Below are 21,208 nucleotides of genomic sequence, written 5' to 3'. Positions count from 1 at the left end.
ATGCAGGATTCTGTTGTTTCTAGTGGAGTTTATATCTATTGTTTACCCAAAAGAAAATCTAGTAATTGTGGAAGTCGCTCTATGCACAAACTTATCTAATTATCTCTAGTTCCAAAGTTTCATACCCAAATCATTCTAACGTATAAATGGATTCTTCCAGCATGTATCCTAATCCATGAACATGGAGTTCCATATGCCACCAACTATCAGACTAACTGGAACATTCATGTCAGCTCCAACAATTTTTATTTATTAATGCATTCACAGATTAGAGTATGGCGATTAGAACTCATGAAATATTTGCTAGGGAATGGAAAGCATAGCTTAAAATTAAACACCAAATCATTGCAGTGGCCTCAAGTAGCGCTCTGCAACTGTTTTTGCCGATTTTTCCCCCCCGTTGACGTTACTGATTCTCTACATAAGCTCCGTACTACAATCTTGCGGCATGTAAAACTCCTTTGCTGTGATTACATTAGCAAACAGAATTTCCAAGCTGTTTGAGTGTTCTCTGAAAAAAACTGTCATAAGGTGGAATATCGGTGACATACATGCAGAAATATGCTTATCAAGAGGCCATGATAATTATCCATGGCTCAAGAGACTGTAAAGTGTTTCTTTCGCATTAGTCTCTCCTTTCAACAATCTACCATTGCTAGCACTTCAGGAAGGGGAAAGACAGAATCTTTGGAATTTAAGACCGTATAATATACTGATCTGGCAATGGTCTTTAACTATGAGGCTTTACAAAGGGTATAACCAGAAATGAGAGAGCTCAAGGCAAAGGCCACAGATGCAACAAAGGACAATCCCACGGATGCACCTGCCATCTCAGGAAACTTGTCTTTACCCCAGTTGGATTGCCAGTCATAAACTCTGGTGGCAGCAGATGATGAGGCTGACATCAGAAGATAAGTCAACATCTGCCATCTCAAACAAGAATCCAAACATTTTGCTAGGTATATCAGCACATTGTTCTTAAGAATGAAGTCATAACGTGCTCAAGTAAAATTTATATGTAGATATATGCATGTATGCACGAGAGAGCAGGCAAGCAAAAAAAAAAAAAAAGAGAAGAAAAAAGGTGAAAACATATTATGACTCTGTGGTAGCTTTATTTGTGGACATACAGTCTTAAGGGCCAGAATGGAAAAGAGGTCTGCCTTTTGTAGCAACCCTTGATCCCTTGAGAACTCCTTGATCGACTTGAAAATGACATGCTGCATACGTAGACTTCAAATTCAAGAAGCTAAAGAGCCAACAATCATGTCCCTTAGTCTAAAAAGTTTCTGGTAGAAATTAAACCATTTCCCCGTAATACTTGCGCGTTAAGCAAAGCTCTTTGACACACTTAAGCAACCATTAGCATACCAGAATGTTCTTTTTCTTTAGATAGTGCTAACTTTCTTCCAAGAGATCAATCTAAAACAGAGAAACCAGAATATTAGAAAGCAACGGCGGCACTAGGATGGGAAAAGGCAGAGAAAAAGGTGATAAAAAGGCTGTTGAGTAAAGTATAATCCATACGGCCCAAATCAAGTGAACTAGGCAAAATCACTGCGGGACCATGCCTAACATAAGAGTCGCTAAAGACTCGGTAGTTGAGGGTTGTGCAAACACAATTCCACATCCTCCAAGGGCCAAATGCACCAGTTTTTCTATAAGCTGTGGTCCCAATAGCATGATTATCAGTAATTCATATTAAACCCCACCCCCTTCCTTTTCTTAAAAAAGAGGTCTATACCAGTGGCTAACCCCAGAACATGTGCAAGAAAACATGAGCCAATGTTAGGTATAACTGAATCTAAAGAAAGACTTGCCTGATCCATTGAGAAATCAAAGTGACGACGGAGGGGGTGCCAGACTATGTGTTTCCCGGTGGTGATATAATTCACAAGATCATACGCTTGCAGCCCTGAATATGCAGACCCTATCACATTCACAGCCATACAGTACCTGCAATCAAATTCCAAAAAAAAAAAAAAATACTCATAAATTTGACAGACATTACAAAACCCATAATAATTACATGGTCTGAAATACTTTAATCACACTTCCAGGCCTGCTAACCACCAATCCAAATATGATTAAAGGAACTACAGCCTAAACACCTTTTTTTGTGGAAAGTACAATAATTGTTTCTTCTTAAATTTCTAATTTTTCAGCTGGATAGGCCCTATACATGTTGCTCAGATAGAATTTCGAGGGACAGAGTCAGGTGCCTCGACTGCTTTACTTCAGATGGCTGTGGAAACAACCAAAAAGGCCCTGGAAATAAAGGCTTCCTTTTATGAGATTTTTCTCACGGATAGAGTCCTACTTTAACTGAATGAAACCTAAGATTGACTGAGAGAGTAACTGGCTGACAAGCAAGCGGACTAACCTTAACTCCTTGTACCGGTAGAAAGACTCAATAGCCCAACCCTGATCCTTGTCGGCCGCCATAACCGAAAAGGAGATCAAGCAAAGCACAAACCCAGAAATCCTTGACGACAACAACGCCTTCTTCACCATGTTGTCCCACCTCGTCCTCCTCAGTATCGAAAGATTTGGTCTTAACCTTCGGTTACCTCCACCGCCATTAGCACCATCACGGCTAATAGTGTTTGCTTCAACTTCTCCGAAGCTGACGAAGCCGTCTTGTGCTCCAGGGTCCACCTTGGCAATCGCCGCCGCTGGGTATGCCCGGGACGAACGATTCACCGGGACCGCCGGTGGGGCATCTGGGTCGGGTGCGAAGGAGTGATTGAGGTCATGACCGTGGTAGGAATGATCGGAGGAAAGTGAAGAGGGGGATGAGGAGTCCAATGGTAGCGACGGGGGTTTGTGGTCTGGGTGGGAATGAGGAGGGAAAGAGTGGGTGGCGGGTGATGGTGGGTCTGAGATGATGTGCTTTTCTTGTTCTGGCTTTGGTTCTGGTTCAGTTTTTTCGATAGAGTGGGCATGGTTTTTTGGTTCATTCTTTGCTTCTGATTCTTTATCCTTGTCTGCTTCTTTGTATTTTTCCATTTCTTGGTTCGAGTTCACAGAAATAGATCTTCCCCTTTTACTCTGGACTGTGGAGGAAACCCTGATGAAGAAGAGTTGCGGAACCAGCACTCGGTAGTTTTCACTTTTGATACCAAATGCACCCCTACCAAACGTCAAAACCTGGTGGTTGGTACTCTGATTCTTTTATCTTTTTATTCTCAGATTTTTAATATTATTATTTTCTCCTTTTCTTCCCAATTGAGTCTTGCATCAACGCGAGAATTTGACAGGAATTCTTAGTTAAAAAATATAAAAATTGGAAGATTAAAGCGGCCACGTTTGTTTTTACAAGAGATTTTATCTTATTTAATTATTATAATTTTATCAAATTTTTATATTAAATAAAATAAATAATTTAATTTTTTTTAATTTTAAAATAAAAATAATATTATAAAAATATATTTTAATAATATTTTATTTAATTTTAAATTTTTATCTCAACTCATTTTATCTTATTTGAAAAAATAAATAATATATTTTTAAAATTAAAAAAGATAACGGTATAAAGTATAAGAAGTGATTATGTATCAAATGATTGGAGAACTAATTATTAATAAATATGAGAAAATTAAATAATATAAAAAAATGATAGAAAGTTCTCGCAATGGCTTAAATAAAAAGAAAAATATATCAAATGGGTAATAATCCTCAAATTAGAAATAATAGGTCTTAAAAGGCTTTAATATTAGGGCGGTGCAACTTTACCGCTTGAGTAGTACTCTCTAAATAACTGTAAGGTTAAATTAATTTTTTTATACTTTTAAATATTTTTAAATAATATAAAATAAATATTAATATATAGTCATTTTTTTAATTATTAAAAAAATAAAAATAAAAAAAATTAAAATATATGAAGTATCAAAATAAAATGACAAATTTAATTTAGTAGTTGCATTTTTCTTATTCTTAATATTATGTTTCTCTCTATCAATAATCAGATACCAGTTTACGAGTTAACAAAGACAATGGGACCACCACACCGTCGGGCAGCCAAACGATGGTGACAGATTTGGTAAAGCCTCAAGGCATCGGGCGGTGGGCACAAAAATAGGCTCAAGGTATTGTACAATGCGTATATTATTACTCATTATCCAAACCAAACATATAAATCCATCCATCCCCAAAAAGTTAGCATCAATTTCCAAAGCAATCAATACCGGTAAAACCACCTCCTGGAATGCTTCTTTTGATACACTTTCTAGGCTTGAGCTTCAATGAATAGTATTTCTGTAACAAAAATTCTATATCCAACTGGTTTGCATCACCGTCACGGCATCGTATTCCACGTTATTAACAAAAACGATGCCGTTTTATTTTTATTTCATTTTCCTTCCTTCCCTCCTTTTCCATCCGCATTTTTTGACCTGCCATCTTTTGATTTCTTTAGACTGACTATAGTCTTAAACCAATCTCCATAACCCATCTCTGCAATTAAAAATCTATGTCTGATTTAAAATGCCCCTGAAGTAATTCCAATTTGAATCTAATCAAAATCGCCATTAAAAGAAATCCAACAAACCAAGTTTTAGCATTTATAGTGTTCATGTTTTCTTTTCCCCGACCTCGCAGCAACCAAAGAGCCATCTTGATTGCGAGGGTTGCCTATAAACTACAATTTATCAAATTGTCGAGTGCGTGAACGAGGTAACTCGGCATGGTCAACTTGTTCTTATCTCTGGTTTTCTTATACGCCTTTGCTCCTAGATAATTAGATTTTATTCCACCAATCACCATGTCCTTTGTGTTAGCACCTATATTCTATTCAATCCAACCTGCTTCTACAAAACCTAGTCTCCCACTCCCACTACGTCCCCCCATTAACTCCCTGGTTCCCCTCTCTCTAGCTAAATTTGTTGAGAAGGTTCTCTCCCATCCATTTGTCTAAAATCACACGTTCAGACTTTTGTTCGCTTCCTGAATATTCTTTATAGATAGTTCAATCTGTAATATTTTGAACTTTTTGTTTCTACAATTAGTTTCATTTTATTCCAAGCTTAAATATAAACAAGTTTGTGCGGTTTCTAACGACACCCATTAAGTTTATGGGCAAATCAAGAGACATTTATGTGTGACGCATCACAGATTGTGCCACAAGAGTACGCTACAACCAGGCCATGGGTTGCTCGTCCACATTACTGAAAAGTTTCAATGCCAGCTCATTGAGGTCTAACGTTGATGGTGAAGATTTACGAGAGCTTATAAGAGCTGCCTTAGTTCGGACTTTGATCGAGAGGATTGACATGGATGTGATTCAAAAGCAATAGGGGCGGCGAATTCCACGGGATCCAAGGGACTGCATTTCGAATGGGGGGAAGAAATCAAAAGCGAGGACGAAATCAAATGAGAAAGAGGGGAAGGAAGGAAAACGAAACAAAAATAAAATCCCGTCATTTTTGTTTGCCATGGCGAAGACGCAAATCGGTTGTATATAGAATTTTTGTTTCTCTAAAGAGTCATACTAGGCTGCTGTGACCGCTGGGCATGTTGCTAGCACAAACTTGCCTCTCTTTTTTTTTTTTTCTTTTTTTTTAACATATTTAAATATTTTTAAAAATAAAAAAATACATCAATACATTAAAAATCATTTCCTTAATCATTAAATAATAAAAAATTAAATTAAATATACAAACAGTTAAAGTGAGGGAGCAAAGTAAGTGAACAAACTAGCATTTTTCTTGTCAAAAAGTAAAAGCAAGTAGTTCATGGTTTTCACATTTTCTTAATTAATAATACACTCCCCCCTGGGGGAAAGTTTACAACTGATTAAACCCAGTGCGAGATACAAGAAGCCCATTCATCATACTATTTTACTTGTCCTAACCTAACTTGCAGTCTACATTTCAGTCCTAGATTCACAAACTGCAGTTTGCGTTATACATTTCGGTCCTGCAGATTGAAAAAACAAGCATTTGATGATTTGGCTCATAACGTCGCAAAGAATTCATGTGCTTCATAGTATCGTTCTACGACGACGTTGAAGAGAGGGTGGATGCGTTCCAAGAGATTGGAATAGGGACCCATTACTGCACTGGGCAATGGTGGAGAATCCTCGTCCGGCGACTCACTATACTGACACACTGAGAGGCCGCTTAGAGAATAACATGTGTGATAATAGTCCCTAGGCTTCCCTGGTTTGTCTCTTAATCCGCCCTCCATCACCTGCATCAACCATATTATGTCAGCAAGTATGAAAGTAGAATACATAATAGAATGTCATGATAATTTATCAACAAAGAATACAAAATCATCAAAAGTCAAAGGATGCCAAAAATGCAATTTTCAGTATGTTGAACATTCAAATTGTGGTCCATTAATTGGAATTCTTGGAGCATGGGACGTTAGTCAAATGTTCCAAGAACTGAAGGTGACTAATACTGCATCAGAAGTTATAATCGTCGTGATTAGAAGCTCAAACTGCATGAAATTGCTAGAGTAGCATTTCTAGTTCAGACTTGGTTTACAGCACTAAAACTTAAAAGCAACCTATTACTTGGGCCTTTCACAAACAAATCTTAAACCAAATTAGCAATAATCAGGCAGACATTAATTTGCATACAAAAAAACTCATCTGGCATCGAGTTGCCACACTGTTAAATTACAAGTCAAATCCCAACCTGTGCACATAAAAGTATGTATTGTTGCAGAGCCAAACTGTGAAAAAGAGGTTCCTCTTCTGCAGGCTGCTTGATGAAACTATAGCCAATACTGTTTAAATTTAGTGGAGAATGGGCATTCAGACCTGAAAATGAGTGAAGAGATAAATGTCATCACAAACGACATGGATGAGTTAGAGAGATCAAGATGCAAAAATTTAATCCAGTCAAAGGCAAAAGGGTAAATAAAAACTATTTTACCTCCCAGCCTAGAATGGCAAGTCTCATCAACTTGAGACAATGTCCCGCCTGAACCTTCTTCCCCTTTGGATATATCAGATGTCATACCAGTTTGTTGGGAATCATTAGTGCAGTCTCCTCCAGAATGCAGGTTTCCAAGTTCTTCATCAAGAATAGAATGTACTCTTTGTAATAAAGCAAACACACCTCCCTGGTCACTCTCTTTTGTATTAATTCCACCATAAGTCAGAAGGAACACTCAGAATTAGAAAAACGAAGGGGTAGAGAATTACCTGCCAAAATGAGTAGCAACTATCAACCAATTTATTTGTTCTCCCCTGAAATCCACATTCTCTGCTCTGTCGAAATGCCACCCAATTCTACACAATAGCATGCATTTCATAAAGAAAAACTAAAAGACATGTTAACAGCAATTATCACAAGAAAAAAACCATCATAAAAATTATATCAAGAGATAAAGCAGAAGTAATCTGGCGAAATTGCTCCAAAGGTTATATAAAGCCAGATAAGGAAATAACTTATATCATTCACCATAAAGAGAGAAAATTGTGTCTTACGAGTAAACCAGCCAAGTCCAAACGATTAACCTCATTGATCAAAATCATGGTGGCAAACCCACAAAAGGTGTACCTAACAATCAAATAGTCAAATCTGTTAGGAAACCTCGAGAATAAACTGAGAACCAACTAAACATACACAGGGAAGAGGGAGGAAAGAGGGAAACATACCCACCATGAGCTTCAGCGCCAGGTTCCCCAGCAATGCCACCTTCATAAGTCTGACAACTACAGAGAGATGGCATGATAAATAATTACTAACTATATTAACCAGGAATTGGAATTGAGGACAAATTTAAGCAAGCAACCCAATACTACTGTTTTAATCTGCATCCAGAAAGACAAACTTGACTCATTGCCATCAAAAGCAGGAAGTGAAAGCAGCCAAAAGCTTTCCGAAATAGTGCAGACCCGATGCCACAGACCAATGGTGCAGTATTCATTGAAAATTGAAAGCAACATTAGAATGCAAGATGTACCAAAACTAGCATAAACTTCAGAAAATTCAATTGGGAATTGAATTCTATAATGAATTCAAAAAAGGAGAACACGTCTCCCCGCCCCCTTTTTTTACTTGTTAAATTTGATCCTTCCATGCCATCACTTTTATTTTTTTGATTGGCATCGGGTGTCCAGGAACATCATCCAGACTAATCCCGGGGGTGCACAAGCCTCGAGAAGGAGTTTCTTGCAAGTGCACCTCGGGTAACTTAAGGGGAAAATCCCCCAGTCCGATAGCTCCTAGAGATTTTTTGCACCCAAGGGGATTTGAACCTTAGACCTGGGGGGAGCATATCCTCAAGTCCAAGGCCTTTACCACTTGAGCCAACCCCTAGGGGTTCCATGCCATCACTTTTATTAAAAGGGGGAAGATGTATGAGAGGAGAGAACAAGATAATTTTAGGAGATTTCTTCCTATACTTATCTTCCTCTACTTATCAAAGAAAGCAATGCCTCTATTATCAATTAAATGAATTCAACTAGAATGAGCTAATTTTTGGGGAATTCATTCGCATAATGCAATTGATTCAAAAACAAAAGCACCAAGCATGTATTGACAATAAACTTTAATATAAAGAAGAAGAAATCTGAATTTGCAAGTTTTAAAGTTTCAAACACATGATTCTTCCATAATTTGTACAAAGGCCACACTTCCTACACACAGCATTCCCAGAAGAAAGACCAACGTGGCATGTAAATATATGTAAGAATAATGAAACAATGCTGACCAGCTAGCTTAGCACAAAACCAGGAGTAATGGATGATAGAGACCAACCTCACAATGTAATCTCCAACATTCCGAACCAATTCATTATCCAATATGTTAAGAACACTTGCAACCTGATCATATAAAAAGATTTGTGTCCATAGATTGGGAAAACTGAAAAATAATTTGTTATAAAACAACATATGAACAGAACAATAGGATGTTTATACTCCTGATGTGGAAGCAGGGAACAATATTTCTATTGTGTACCAAATATGAGAGAGCGAAAGCGCAGGCACGCATGAGAGAGAGAGAGAGAGTAGCACACGTGTTGTGTGTGCCAGATTAAAAGAACAGGCTAACTTACAGAAATGGCAGTGTAGCAAGCCCGAACATCAATTTCTCCTGCATCATGCATCCTGATAAAAATTAAGCGTTATTGAAGAGTAATAATATTGTGCTCAAACTATTTTTTTGATAATTAATAAGAGATTTTATTAAGGCAAGTAAATGGACATAGCCCAAGTACACAAGGAGTATACAAGCGGAAACACCTTAATACAAGCTAAAGATTAGGGGCTAGGAAATGCTAAAAGAAAATCATTTAATTACCCCATTCAATACAAGAACTTTCGCCCATAGATAGAGTTCGAAAGAAAAACTCTCTAAGTTCCCCCAATGAGCGTTCTCTATCATCAAACACTTGTGCTCAAACTTCATAAATTATACATGAATATCACATAGTTACTGCCCCATAACCTTATAGCCCTAACTCTAAAACATTTACCAAATGGGAAGGGGCGATAGGAAAAGTTGTAGACAAAGAGGAATAGATAGAACTACACTAGAAAGGCATTCTCTTGAAAGTGCAGGTGAAAAATGATGGCATATGTAAAACTAGATCGTGATTTAGACTACACAAACTTTATGATGCCAACCTGAAGGCCCCACTTGGTTGTTTCATTCGCTGCAAGAATGTGTACAACTTTTCTCTGCAAAACAATTCAAATTTCATCCCAGTCAGTTGTAATAGTTCAAATATGCACTATTGCAAAATAAGTGAGTTACTTCAAGGACCGCGACAGACCACCTATTTATTGATGACAAAGATCTCTCACCACCCACAGTGATGAGTGCATTTACTGCAGCATAGGTTGTTGCAAGATGAGGCATCTGAGCAGAATATAATATAAGTTAATGTTTATATGGAAATAAATCAAAAGCCTAAATGAATTATATGAAAAAAGTATGCTAGGCTAATCCCCAAAACAATGATTCAGAGAGAGAACTGGAAAATATTTGAAACCCATTAGATTATGAAAGAGAACTCTTTTCTGATCAAAAAAAAAAAATGAAAGAGAACTCTATGGGACCAAACAAAAGAAAGATAACCAAAAACCATCAAATCCAATTAGAGTAGGATAGCTTCACAGATGGGACACAACTGAGTCAAAACAAACGCATGCCATGTGATTCATAACCATCCCTTCTATTGAAAACACACGTAACCAAATGTTCCAAGATCATGATAGCATAATTTATTTTATCAGCCAACACAAGGCCATTTTGTCCTCTCTTCTTATTTATTACAGTTCAGAAGAAAGCAAGAGACAATAAAAATAATAATTACCACAAATGATGCCGGTAATGTTTATCAAGAAAATACATCATTGCAAACACCATCTCAACAGAGAATGGATCATTTACTTGCCTGTCCAGGTCCACCAGCATATCCACCATTTGGGTCCTGCGGGTATAAGATTAAAATAGAATTGGTGAGGAAGGTCAGGAAAAGAGGCAATTGAATATGAGGTTTGCATCATACTGGAAGAATCAAGGCTTCTACAGCATAGGATGGAGAATACTAGAAACTTCCAGTGAAGCAGAAAATACCTCCCAAATGAACCTCTTTGTAGGATTTCTTTTAGCAAAGGGGAAAAGGGTTTATGACTAAGGATAAAGCAACAGGAATCAAGTTGAGTTCCAAAAAGTCCAGGGATGTACTTTGTCAATATGTGATGCCTGGTAACATTCATTTTGTTTAAAGCGACTAACAAGAAATGGAGAGAGAGAGAGAGAGGGTTAAACTGCACGATATTATGAATATGAATGGTTCCGGACGCAGAATGACACAATGAGCTCTGATTAAACCTGCACACCTGACAACGACTAAGAAATTCAATGACATTGTCTTCTAGTTCAGGTTCAACATACTCCCCCAGTAAAGCAATAGCGTGCAGGATCCAGTAGCAAATCCAAGGTCGACTGCACAATAATAGAAAACCAATGTACGAACAATATACAGTATGTCAGTAAATTTTTTTTGTCACAAGACCTTCTCATAAAAGCAAAGACAGTGTAAACATTTATTTGTTATTCGTTCAATTAGAACCAGCACTTCGCACAGCATCAGAAGCGGCTAACTACGTTAATCAAATTCCCAAAACCCAAATCATAACCCCAAGTCGAGCACTATTAAAAAAAAATCTATTTCAGTTTTGAGTGTTAATCAAGTATTGTTGAAGAATTTCTTCTCCGATTACGGAACAATTAGCCGCAATTAGATTACTAATATTAGCATACTTACAAATTGACTGTGTGTGTGTGTGTGTGTGAGAGAGAGAGAGAGAGAGAGAGAGAGAGACTTGGCATCCAAGACGGAAAACGAGGGATCGAGTCGTTTGAGACCTTTAGTGAGGTACTCCATGTGATTATCACGCTGAAGTTCCAACCTATAAAATAAATCAAGTCAATTTTCAGCCAACGAATCATGATTTATAAAAAAACATAAATGAATTGAAAAAAAATAACAAGAAGGCGATTGAATGTAAAGAAAACCCTAGTTTTTTTTTCGCGGCGCGGGGGGGGGGGGGGGGGGGGGGGGGGGGGGGGGGGGGGGGGGGGGTTATGCGAGGGTGGAGAGAGTATTCGCACATGGCGGACTTGGCGTTGCGGGGAAGGGAAGCGAAGAGGTCGTATATCTGAAAAACTTGATGCTCGACCATCCACTGGTCCCGCTGAGTCACCGTCGGTGTCGCCGCCGAGCAGTCCATCACTACTAGACTGAACCAAACTTCGGCTTGTTTCTGCAGAGGCGCGTCTCCAGGCACATGTCCAAGTCCTACCTCAATATTCTTACAATAACGTATCTCCAATCGTGAAATGTTACAAACGAAAATGAAGGCCCAGTACTGTTACGGGTGGGCTACCTTGCCCCAATCACACCCCTATCAGACCATCATCAGTCCGGACCCGACCCATCTACGTGGCTTATACCCACTCTAATCTTATTACTTATGACAAATAATCATTATATATCAACAGAAACAAAAACCAATTGTTAGTTATAAAAAAATAAAAATAAAAATAATAGTGAACCTTCTATTTTTTAAAACGATTACGTGACGTTCATACACTCTATTACTGTATATAGTATTATTCTTATAATAAAAAATTACTTAAAATAAGTCATGTATATTACTCATCAGTCTGAATGTTAAAAATTTTAAAAACATTATTACATTATAATCTTATAAAAAATAAGGAAGGGTTATAGATAGAGACCAAAGGTTGAAGTTTATTTATTTATTTAATTATAGTAATAATAATATGCATGTATTTTGAGATATAGTTTAAACAAATCCCTACATAAAATTCACTTTTTGAAATAAAAAACGAAAAATTATTTAAAATAAAAATAAAAATTATAAAATTCAGAAACGGATCAGAACAACGCCAGAGTTGAAGCTAATGGGGGGCGCACCAATGACAGCGACAGGCCAGCACCCAAGCTCCACCAGATAACGTTTTCCCCTCCACGTAAGATGATTTTATCTGTCGTTATCAGGATATCAAGTCAGCAATGACTGAATGACCGAGATGCCCCTCCACAACACGCCTCGGTTAATGTCAAGACAAGGAAGCGGCCAGCAAAGCCTAACTGGCAGTATGTGTCATGTGGGTGTATCCCAAAGCTTCAATAGAAGGCACACCGGCCATGAACAAATCAAAAACAAATTGAACTTTTGAGGCGGCTGTGGACGAATTGTAATTTGCCACGAGTTTCGATTGCTTTCTTAAATAAATTAAAAAACTACTATAATATGGTACCAATAATGATCACCTACTCAGTCGCCACAATAGTTACATTCATCCCGATGCAAAAAACAATGGCACCTAATCAATTATTTTATCGAGCGATTCGTTATTCGCTTGAAGAAAATTGTTATTAGTTACATAGAAGTTTTATTAAAAGAATTATACATTGCCAATAGTTTGATGACGTGATATTATATACCTTGATTATCCAAATAAAAAAATTAGATTCAAACATCTCATCCCTTATAAGTTATATATATAAAAAAAAATTATAATATTAATATGATATCTATTTTATAATAAAAATAATTTTATAATCTAATAGATCATATTAAATTACATCAATTTATAATTTTTTTATGACAAAATTCATTCATAAATCCTTTTAAAGTACCTCTTAATTTGTAATCAATCACAATAATCATTCTTTCAAATGTTAAGAAATACAAACTAAATCAAACAAATTGGAAATTTATTTTTAGATGCTTAAAAAAACCTCAAAATACTTTCAAAAAGAAAAATAAAATGGTCATTGCCATTTGCCATAAGAAGTAATTGTAAATTAAAGTTTGATGGAATTTGAGTATTGTTCCATAATTGTAATTTACAGCACAGAAACCACAAGACAGGTGACTACGAGACAAGCCACACGTTTCCTTCATGCGTAGGATAGCATCCGTCACCCGTGTAGCAACGCGATGGTACAGTGCACTTGATCATTTGGGAAGGGAAGTAAAAGCCAGTTTCGACTTCCTGGGTCTTCACTTCACGAGCAGACTTTCTTACTATATATAACGAGCAGAGGTTGCGCAAAGAACACAGAAGAAATACCAGAGTACAGCCTTTCTCTTCCAATCTCGGTTTCATAGACTTTAGAGTACTGAGAGACCGTCGGAGATGGCTATGAAGCGTGCTGCTACTTCTGCGATTAAATCTTTTGCTTCCTCCAGGAATTCGTTGTCCTCGACTTTCACCAGGGACCTACATGTAAGAAATTCCTTTTCTAACATATTATACAAACTTAATTTGCTCTTGTTCTTGTGGTTCTTCCTATTCCTCCTCCCACTTTTGGGGCCAAATTCAGATGATCGGTACAAACAAGTTCTGGATTAATGTTTTAAATGACAGTCGGTGGGTGGAATCTCTTCCGACTATCGGACGACTAGGATCATGATGATCATACCTAGGGGTTCGTTTGGTACGTCGCACGCGAAAAGTGTTGACTGCCACTCCCCGCCCCCACAAAAAACAAAAAAAAAAGGCTTATCGGTAATCTACGGCTCTCACGGGCCATATAATTGGTCAACCATAGAACTTCTCTTCAGGGGCCCGATGCAATATCTTTAGTTATTATACTGTTCATGATCATGATCATTATCGTAATAAACAAATTAAGGCGAATCATTCATAAAAATTTTTACAAATCGTTACAGACATTTGGTTTTGTTTTCTTTAAACGACAGAGGTTTTGTGCTGTGTTAGCCTTCATTGTTTGATCGGCGCATTATTTTGATTAACATTCTGTAAGAAATGTTCTAAGTAGGTCGATCAGAAGCTTGTTTGTCCAAATGTCAATAATGCATGATGGCTATGAATCCAAGCTTTTTGATTGGGAAACGAAACTTTATTGATCATAAGAATAGACAAGAGCCCAAGTATATGGGGAATCCAAGCTTGATTTTGGAAAATGTTTATTGGTCTTCCACATAGAAGGCTTTGTAACAGAGTTTTGGTATAAGTATGTAATTGCTCTTGGATGCATTCCTATAGTTTGTGAGCTGATGTTTGTCTCTCTCAACGTGAACAGGCCTCTCCTGGAAGCAAGAAAATTGTGGGGGTGTTTTACAAGGCCAATGAGTATGCTTCTTTGAATCCAAACTTTGTGGGTTGTGTAGAGGGAGCTTTGGGGATACGCGAGTGGCTCGAATCACAAGGTCACCAATACATTGTCACTGATGACAAAGAAGGACCGGACTGTGGTCAGTATTTATGTAATCGGATCGTACCTTCGGTTTTACAAAAATTGATTGCACATGATTTGAAGTAATTATTTGGCTGTTCACTCTTCGAATGTGTTGCAGCATTTCTTATGTGACTAACTTGAAATTTCTAATTGTGGGTTAAATCATATTAGTAGTTAGAATTGTTGGCATGCTGAATATTGCTAGCTAAGTCCTTTTTTTTTTCCTTTGAATTTATTCGTACCTGTACACCAGAACTTGAGAAACACATTCCTGACCTCCACGTACTCATTAGTACCCCCTTCCACCCGGCCTACGTTACGGCAGAAAGGATAAAAAAGGCCAAGAATTTGCAGCTGCTTCTCACAGCTGGAATTGGCTCTGATCATATTGATTTGAATGCTGCTGCTGCCGCTGGATTAACTGTTGCAGAGGTCACAGGAAGCAATGTTGTCTCAGTTGCAGAAGATGAGCTTATGAGAATACTCATTCTTGTCCGGAACTTTTTACCTGGGTACCATCAGGCTAGTAGTGGGGATTGGAATGTTGCAGCTATTGCGCACAGGGCTTATGATCTGGAGGGAAAGACTGTTGGAACTGTTGGTGCTGGACGAATTGGAAGGCTTTTGCTTCAACGTTTGAAACCTTTTAACTGTAATCTCCTTTATCATGATCGTCTGAAGATGGACCCTGAATTAGAGAAGCAGACTGGGGCAAAGTTTGAGGAGGATCTGGATGCAATGCTTCCCAAATGTGACATTGTTGTTATCAACACTCCTCTAACTGACAAGACAAGGTACTGACCTTGAGTAATATGTCATCTTGCATTACTTGAAACCATGGCATTGCAGGGATCTCACTTTTTTCAGATACCATATGGTGATACAATATGAATTCGTCAGCCGTTCGATGTCTTGTTTCTACTGCACTCATACTTTTATTGGATTACGCCCTGGATTTCAAACTTATGATAATTTTGATCTTGTGACTCAGAGGGTTGTTTGACAAAGAAAGGATTGCAAAGTGTAAGAAGGGAGTCTTGATTGTTAACAATGCTCGAGGAGCAATTATGGATGCACAAGCAGTTGCTGATGCTTGCTCTAGCGGACATATTGCAGGTAACGCAAAACCTGGCCTAAAGTAAATGAATCTCCAAAGAAACCTATTTGCTGCAGTTTTTAGTATAATGTTATAATTCCATTGTGACCGACGATTTAGGATTGGCATTTCCCTTCTTTTTCTTCTTTGTCTGTTTTCTAAACATATTAGCACTCATTCCTTGTTGGGCTACATTAACTTGCTTAATGAGACAATTGAAAAACGTGATGTGAAACCAAATGTGGTTATTAATCTGATGAGTCCAAAGTTACCATATCAAAAGTTTAATGTTTCTCTTCAAGATTTCCTTTTTGTCCTTATATCCGATCATATTAGATTTCAGAGAGTAAGAAACTATTGACAATTTTTCACGGAGGTACCCAACCTCAATTTGCCCCGTGCAATATGTCGAGTATCAAGAAGAAAAGGATCTTTGCCAATCTCCTCTGGGTGGCTAATGAAGTGGTTTTGTTTCCTGATTGTCCAGGTTATGGTGGTGATGTTTGGTACCCACAACCAGCTCCCAAGGACCATCCATGGCGTTACATGCCAAACCAGGCCATGACCCCTCATATTTCTGGCACCACCATTGATGCACAGGTACTGTCTTGTTCTCTTTTGATGTTTCTTTCCATTTCATTGTTTGATTTTTTCCCTAGAACTCTAATTTGCGATGGAATTTGTGCAGCTGCGATATGCTGCTGGAGTCAAGGATATGCTTGATAGGTACTTCAAAGGTGAAGAATTTCCTCCTCAACACTATATTGTGAAGGAGGGCAAACTAGCAAGCCAGTACCAGTAAAAATCATGCTTCTTGTGTGCACAGCCTACTAGTCTGAATTTGTTGTCTGCTGAACATGCAAAGTCCTGTAATAATCTGATCTCGTTGGGATTGGAAAAATCGTGCTTCTGGTCTTCCGTGTACCATTTTGGCTGCAGCCATGCCATTAATGTAACCATATGAAGAGAGTGTAATTTCTTTGGGATTTGAGAATTATCTACCCATAAGGTTTAGAATTTCGTCGTGCAGATGGCAACTAACTGGGAAAAAAATGGAACTGTCCACTTCACATGCCTCCAAAAACAGGTTGATTGTACAATATCGATCAAAAGGATACACTGAACTTTTAATAAATCAGATTAATTCACACAGAGCAATACGGGATAAAAATCAAGGTCAAACTTGTCTGAGTTCATCCTAAAGACAAAATCAAAGGGGAAAAAACTCTGCTTTAATAGCAAGATATCAATTTCACTGTATGCTAAACATGAACATCACAAGTTTGAAATATCTGTGACTACTTTCAGTCTGACGATGATACCAAATGCCATAAAGACAAAACTCCTGCAGTCTTGCTCTCAATACTTTGCTCAAGCAATTACTTAGTAGTCACAAAACTGGGAGCAATTTCATGAAGTGTCCTTGTTTTGTTTAAGGAATTCGAGGTCCTTCATTTGCATCTGTACGGCTTCTTTTGTTATAGGCCTTGGCTCCACAACATTGGTCTCATCACTGCCTTCTGCTACTCTCCTCGCCTTCTCATCGACAATCCTTTGAATCTCTGATTGCACGACTGATGGGAATACAGCACCAAGTATGACATATAATAGACTCTTATCTATATCCTCAATCGGGTCCTTCCCAAAGCAACAAACATAGATTGCTTCAAGAGCCTTCTCAACTCGAATCTCCATTGGGATGGCCGGATTAGTAACCTTTGACTTTGCACGTCTCTACAGTCGTTTAAAAGCCATTTCCAATAAGCATCAATATAAGAATAGCTTAAAGATTTGAAGCCTCAGTGGATCAAGGACTCAAGATCAACATTCAACACATGGATGAAAATGGAAAGGAAAAACTGAAATGTATGAGCTGACAACAACCTCCAACATTTTATTTCCAAGGAAAATGGGATAGAACAACCTCCATTGCAGATTGAATTTTCTAAAGCCCTTTCCCAAACTATTATCATCGGGGGTCTTTTTTTCTAAATTATGGGTATGAATATTTCTACTAATAGTTATATTACATGTTAAATGATTAGAATAATTTGTTGAGTTAGCCTACATACAGTCTCCAAATGGAAACTGTTCATGCAAGCCTATAAAGTTATGTTTAAAAAAATTTTAAAATTATAATAATATCCTTGTTAAAATAATATTTTTTTCCCTTTTACCCACATTCATCAATGGGATTGCACACGCAGTCTCTCATTCAGGATTGCAAATAGAATTTCTCTAATTTTGTTATACTGCAACTTGTCAGAACTAATTTGAGTTGGCAATAAATAGGATTGCAACAAGCTAAACCATCAATTGTCTCAAAGCTTTAACTGATTGGAAAAAGAGGTGAATTCAGTCATTTAAGATATAATTCTTTGAAATGCAATTCAAGATTTGAACGAAAAGATTTGAAATAGGGGCTCATCAAAATTTGAGGAAGGATAATAGGTGATGATCAAATTAAATTAGAAAGCCGACCTCTTTTGCCTCATTCATCATGGCGACGAAAGTCTCCTCTTCAAACTCGATGTCATTTGAAATCCGAAGCCTCGCTACCCCCTCCAAAATCTCCTCAGATTTGAGAAGCCCAGCACCAACGGCAGCTAGCCAACAGCATAGTAGAACATACAATGGATCCCCTGCCTACCCAGAAAGAAACCTCTGCTCAAACTCAATTTCCTCTCATGCACAATACAAACAACTATTATAGCAGTTCCATGTCGTTCTTATCTTATCAACACCATGAATCAAAACGATAACTGTAGATTATATGAATTTTCCATTCCACACGGCACTAGGAAAATTAGAAAGGATTATTACCCGGCCTCGTCGATCTTGGAACTCGTAGAGAGCTCTAGAATCAGAAACGCTGCACTTCTTGCCCACACGCCTTCTGAACTCTGCGAAATCAATAACATCGCCGCCAAGGCCACCTTCGTCACTCAGGATTCTGGCTATTAGGCCGACAACAGGTAGAGAGCCGATGACCTTGTTGACGAAACCAGAGACAGAGTTGGGATTCTCCATGTAAGCTCGAACAGACAAGACCACCCCGCTAGAGTTCGGCACTTTGGACCTACTGGGTCTCGTGGGGCAGCCATAGATTTGTTGGAAGAACTGTAGTAGGGGCGAGACTGGCTTGCAGATTGTTGTATTGGTGAAATGGGTTGAGAGGTTGGTGCCGGGAGATGGTAGAGTGGAAGTGGAAGTCGACACAACCACCATGGTAGCGAAACCTGCAAGTTAACCTCGTTGATGATATATATGTGTGTGCGCCTCTCATTTACGTACATATCTTATCTGCAAGGAAGATGATTTTTAGTTGTTTCAGCGTACCGTCTGGGAATGGAGTGCTAACGATTATTATTTTTTGCATAAGCTCGGTTATTAAATTGAGGCAGTTTTCGTTCTTAAATATAAAATATTTAAGTATAATTTAATTTCTCTGAGATTTTTGAGAATATCAAAAACTCATTTCTCAAAAAAATAGTTTTTTTTTAGTTATCATGTTTTCAAAAAGAGTTAAATTGATAAGTGAAATAATTAAAATATTTTATATATTACACTTAATGAATACTCTCAAATTGAAGTAAAATAAAGACCGTACTTCTCGAATTATGATTAAGCAATATTTTTTAACAATTCTACTATAGGTACTCGGCGTTGGGTACCTGTTAAGATTAGTCACATCACTTTTATATTATTATTAAAAAAATAAAAAAAGAAGAAGGAAAGACTCGATCTCATTCTTAATATTTTGCATCTCAGAACTTGTCTTCATACTTGTCTTTGTTCTTTGGCCATCTGAGCAACTGGCATCAATCAATCGTCTTTGTGCATCAAAATTGTACTGTTGTGCCATCGAATCCTATCTGCACCAGTGGTCGATTTTTGAAAGAGAGTGGCGTCGTGGATATGAGCACTTTGCGATCTTTATGTTGAAAATGTATTTTTATCTTTATTTGATATGAAGTTTTTTTTTTTTTTTTGAAATAACAGTCATTTGCTTTCATGAACTGTGAGCGTTAGGTTGGTTATCTTGTGATTTAATAATTGCATTGGTATTTCTTATGACATGAAGGTATTTCATATGTCCTTTGTGGATTTTTTTTTTCTCGGGCAAGTACTTTTTCGCTGCGTCCATTGGCTCGTCAAAGTCATAATGTTTTTATGATGAACAAAGAAAAATACTTCGGTGGCAATCATAAAACTGAGAGTGAAAAGCTGTCAAGATAGGCACTTTAACATCTGTAGGTATGCTTGTATCATCCTCTGGAAGACTAACATCATGGAAAAGTTAATGAGTTGGGTGAATCGATAATAACACATAGAACTGATGCCAAAACAAAACCAACATCTTTTTTCTTTATTGCTTTATGGAAGAACATTACTTTTTCTTACGAAAATCATATCTTTGGCCACTCCTGGGAAGGAATTTAAGCTTTTGTTTTTATTATTCTTTTCTATTGTTTCATCTTCTTGCACGTCGGTGGGATAGCTTGTTTGAACAGAAGAAGATGACCACCTATCATACCTCCTAGGGGGAATAGAAAGTTTGGGAAGCTTTCTGTATTCCATGTGGGGTGTTTTGTGGGGTTCCATGGTTGTGTTTCGTGCGAAGTGAAGATTGATTTTGCATCTGCGGGGGTGGAATCGAGTTTCAGAAAAAATGAAAGCAAAAGTGTAAATCAAAAGGTGCACCATTTAACTAAAAGGGTGCAATCGCACCGTTTAAATAATGCACACGTGAGAGGTTCTCGCTCCGGGTGAAAGTAGAGTTTTTTATCTTTTTAAACCCCTTTATTTATTGCTTCTCTTTGTATAAATTATTATTCTGTTATAAGTGAAGATAATTAATAAAATTTAGATATCGTCTTTTTTTTAATATGTATAATTAGAATACAAAATCTCTTCGTACAGTTATTTTTACGTATTTTTTACGTATTCTACTGATGTGATTTGTTGTATCATATTTTTTAATATAAAATAACTGTTTTAGTCAATCATATCAGTAGAGTGCACAATAAATATACAAAAATAATTATATATAGTAAAACTCATAATAACAATTCTAGCGAGTAATTACAGAAGTTCGTAGCATAAAATTATAATTTCTTACAACCTATTTCACTCTACTCTCAACACAAGATGCGATAGACTTCACACGAGCATTCATCAAAATCTAGTTAAAGAATCGTCCTTCTCAATTTAGCTCCTTGTTTTTTTCAAAATTCTTGTATATGTCTCTATTTTTAACTAAATTTTTTTATTATTATATAAATATTATTTATTTATTCATTTTAGATTTTCCCCCTACAATCATAATTCTAATAAATCCATCAGAGTATTATTATTATCATTATTATTTAAATATGCTTAATTGTTAATAGGCCCGTTATT

The 21,208-nt window shown here is 37.2% G+C and overlaps 4 protein-coding genes across 5 annotated transcripts; 1 reads left to right on the top strand and 3 right to left on the bottom strand.

Annotated features, from left to right (window-relative positions):
• Positions 1-229: 229 nt before the first annotated feature.
• Positions 230-3,150, bottom strand: LOC108992855 (CASP-like protein 4A1). Of its 2 annotated transcripts, none has more exons than XM_018967545.2 (3): positions 2,384-3,150; positions 1,821-1,956; positions 230-923 (listed from the first exon to the last, which is right to left on the bottom strand). In XM_018967545.2, the coding sequence occupies exons 1-3, from the start codon at positions 3,007-3,009 to the stop codon at positions 735-737; spliced, it is 951 nt and encodes a 316-aa protein (XP_018823090.1). In that variant the 5' UTR covers positions 3,010-3,150; the 3' UTR covers positions 230-734. The 2 variants fall into 2 exon arrangements, with proteins under 2 accessions (XP_018823090.1, XP_035549278.1); XM_035693385.1 differs by lacking the exon at positions 230-923 and adding an exon at positions 930-1,422 and having other exon boundaries at positions 2,384-3,129.
• A 2,531-nt stretch (positions 3,151-5,681) lies between these two features.
• On the bottom strand, positions 5,682-11,789 carry LOC108992807 (protein farnesyltransferase subunit beta). The gene is made up of 14 exons (XM_018967454.2): positions 11,583-11,789; positions 11,294-11,380; positions 10,808-10,913; positions 10,360-10,395; positions 9,739-9,821; positions 9,587-9,640; positions 9,016-9,067; positions 8,718-8,782; positions 7,613-7,669; positions 7,442-7,514; positions 7,157-7,243; positions 6,885-7,074; positions 6,645-6,769; positions 5,682-6,189 (listed from the first exon to the last, which is right to left on the bottom strand). The coding sequence occupies exons 1-14, from the start codon at positions 11,699-11,701 to the stop codon at positions 5,953-5,955; spliced, it is 1,371 nt and encodes a 456-aa protein (XP_018822999.1). The 5' UTR covers positions 11,702-11,789; the 3' UTR covers positions 5,682-5,952.
• A 1,555-nt stretch (positions 11,790-13,344) lies between these two features.
• LOC108992808 (formate dehydrogenase, mitochondrial) lies at positions 13,345-16,834 on the top strand. The gene is made up of 6 exons (XM_018967455.2): positions 13,345-13,733; positions 14,554-14,725; positions 14,963-15,503; positions 15,701-15,825; positions 16,293-16,405; positions 16,494-16,834. The coding sequence occupies exons 1-6, from the start codon at positions 13,644-13,646 to the stop codon at positions 16,605-16,607; spliced, it is 1,155 nt and encodes a 384-aa protein (XP_018823000.1). The 5' UTR covers positions 13,345-13,643; the 3' UTR covers positions 16,608-16,834.
• Positions 16,835-16,907: 73 nt separating this feature from the next.
• Positions 16,908-19,190, bottom strand: LOC108992797 (photosystem I assembly factor PSA3, chloroplastic-like). Its single transcript, XM_035693380.1, has 3 exons — positions 18,629-19,190; positions 18,287-18,451; positions 16,908-17,539 (listed from the first exon to the last, which is right to left on the bottom strand). The coding sequence occupies exons 1-3, from the start codon at positions 19,031-19,033 to the stop codon at positions 17,216-17,218; spliced, it is 894 nt and encodes a 297-aa protein (XP_035549273.1). The 5' UTR covers positions 19,034-19,190; the 3' UTR covers positions 16,908-17,215.
• Positions 19,191-21,208: the final 2,018 nt, after the last annotated feature.

This window comes from Juglans regia, chromosome 1 (assembly GCF_001411555.2).
Source record: "Juglans regia cultivar Chandler chromosome 1, Walnut 2.0, whole genome shotgun sequence".
NCBI classification, from domain to species: Eukaryota; Viridiplantae; Streptophyta; class Magnoliopsida; order Fagales; family Juglandaceae; genus Juglans; species Juglans regia.
This window is presented reverse-complemented; position numbering and strand designations above follow the sequence as displayed.

Coding starts and splice junctions, on each gene's coding strand:
- LOC108992797 (XM_035693380.1), bottom strand. CDS start 19,033: ATGGTGGTTGTGTCGACTTCCACTTCCACTCTACCATCTCCCGGCACC. Junction 18,452..18,628: donor TCCAAGATCGACGAGGCCGG/GTAATAATCCTT, acceptor CTTTCTGGGTAG/GCAGGGGATCCATTGTATGT. Junction 17,540..18,286: donor TGATGAATGAGGCAAAAGAG/GTCGGCTTTCTA, acceptor AAACGACTGTAG/AGACGTGCAAAGTCAAAGGT.
- LOC108992807 (XM_018967454.2), bottom strand. CDS start 11,701: ATGGACTGCTCGGCGGCGACACCGACGGTGACTCAGCGGGACCAGTGG. Junction 9,068..9,586: donor CAACCAAGTGGGGCCTTCAG/GTTGGCATCATA, acceptor AATTTTTATCAG/GATGCATGATGCAGGAGAAA. Junction 8,783..9,015: donor CTTGCTACACTGCCATTTCT/GTAAGTTAGCCT, acceptor TTATATGATCAG/GTTGCAAGTGTTCTTAACAT.
- LOC108992855 (XM_018967545.2), bottom strand. CDS start 3,009: ATGGAAAAATACAAAGAAGCAGACAAGGATAAAGAATCAGAAGCAAAG. Junction 1,957..2,383: donor TACCGGTACAAGGAGTTAAG/GTTAGTCCGCTT, acceptor ATTTGATTGCAG/GTACTGTATGGCTGTGAATG. Junction 924..1,820: donor TTGATTTCTCAATGGATCAG/GCAAGTCTTTCT, acceptor TTGAGATGGCAG/ATGTTGACTTATCTTCTGAT.
- LOC108992808 (XM_018967455.2), top strand. CDS start 13,644: ATGGCTATGAAGCGTGCTGCTACTTCTGCGATTAAATCTTTTGCTTCC. Junction 14,726..14,962: donor CAAAGAAGGACCGGACTGTG/GTCAGTATTTAT, acceptor CCTGTACACCAG/AACTTGAGAAACACATTCCT. Junction 16,406..16,493: donor GCACCACCATTGATGCACAG/GTACTGTCTTGT, acceptor GAATTTGTGCAG/CTGCGATATGCTGCTGGAGT.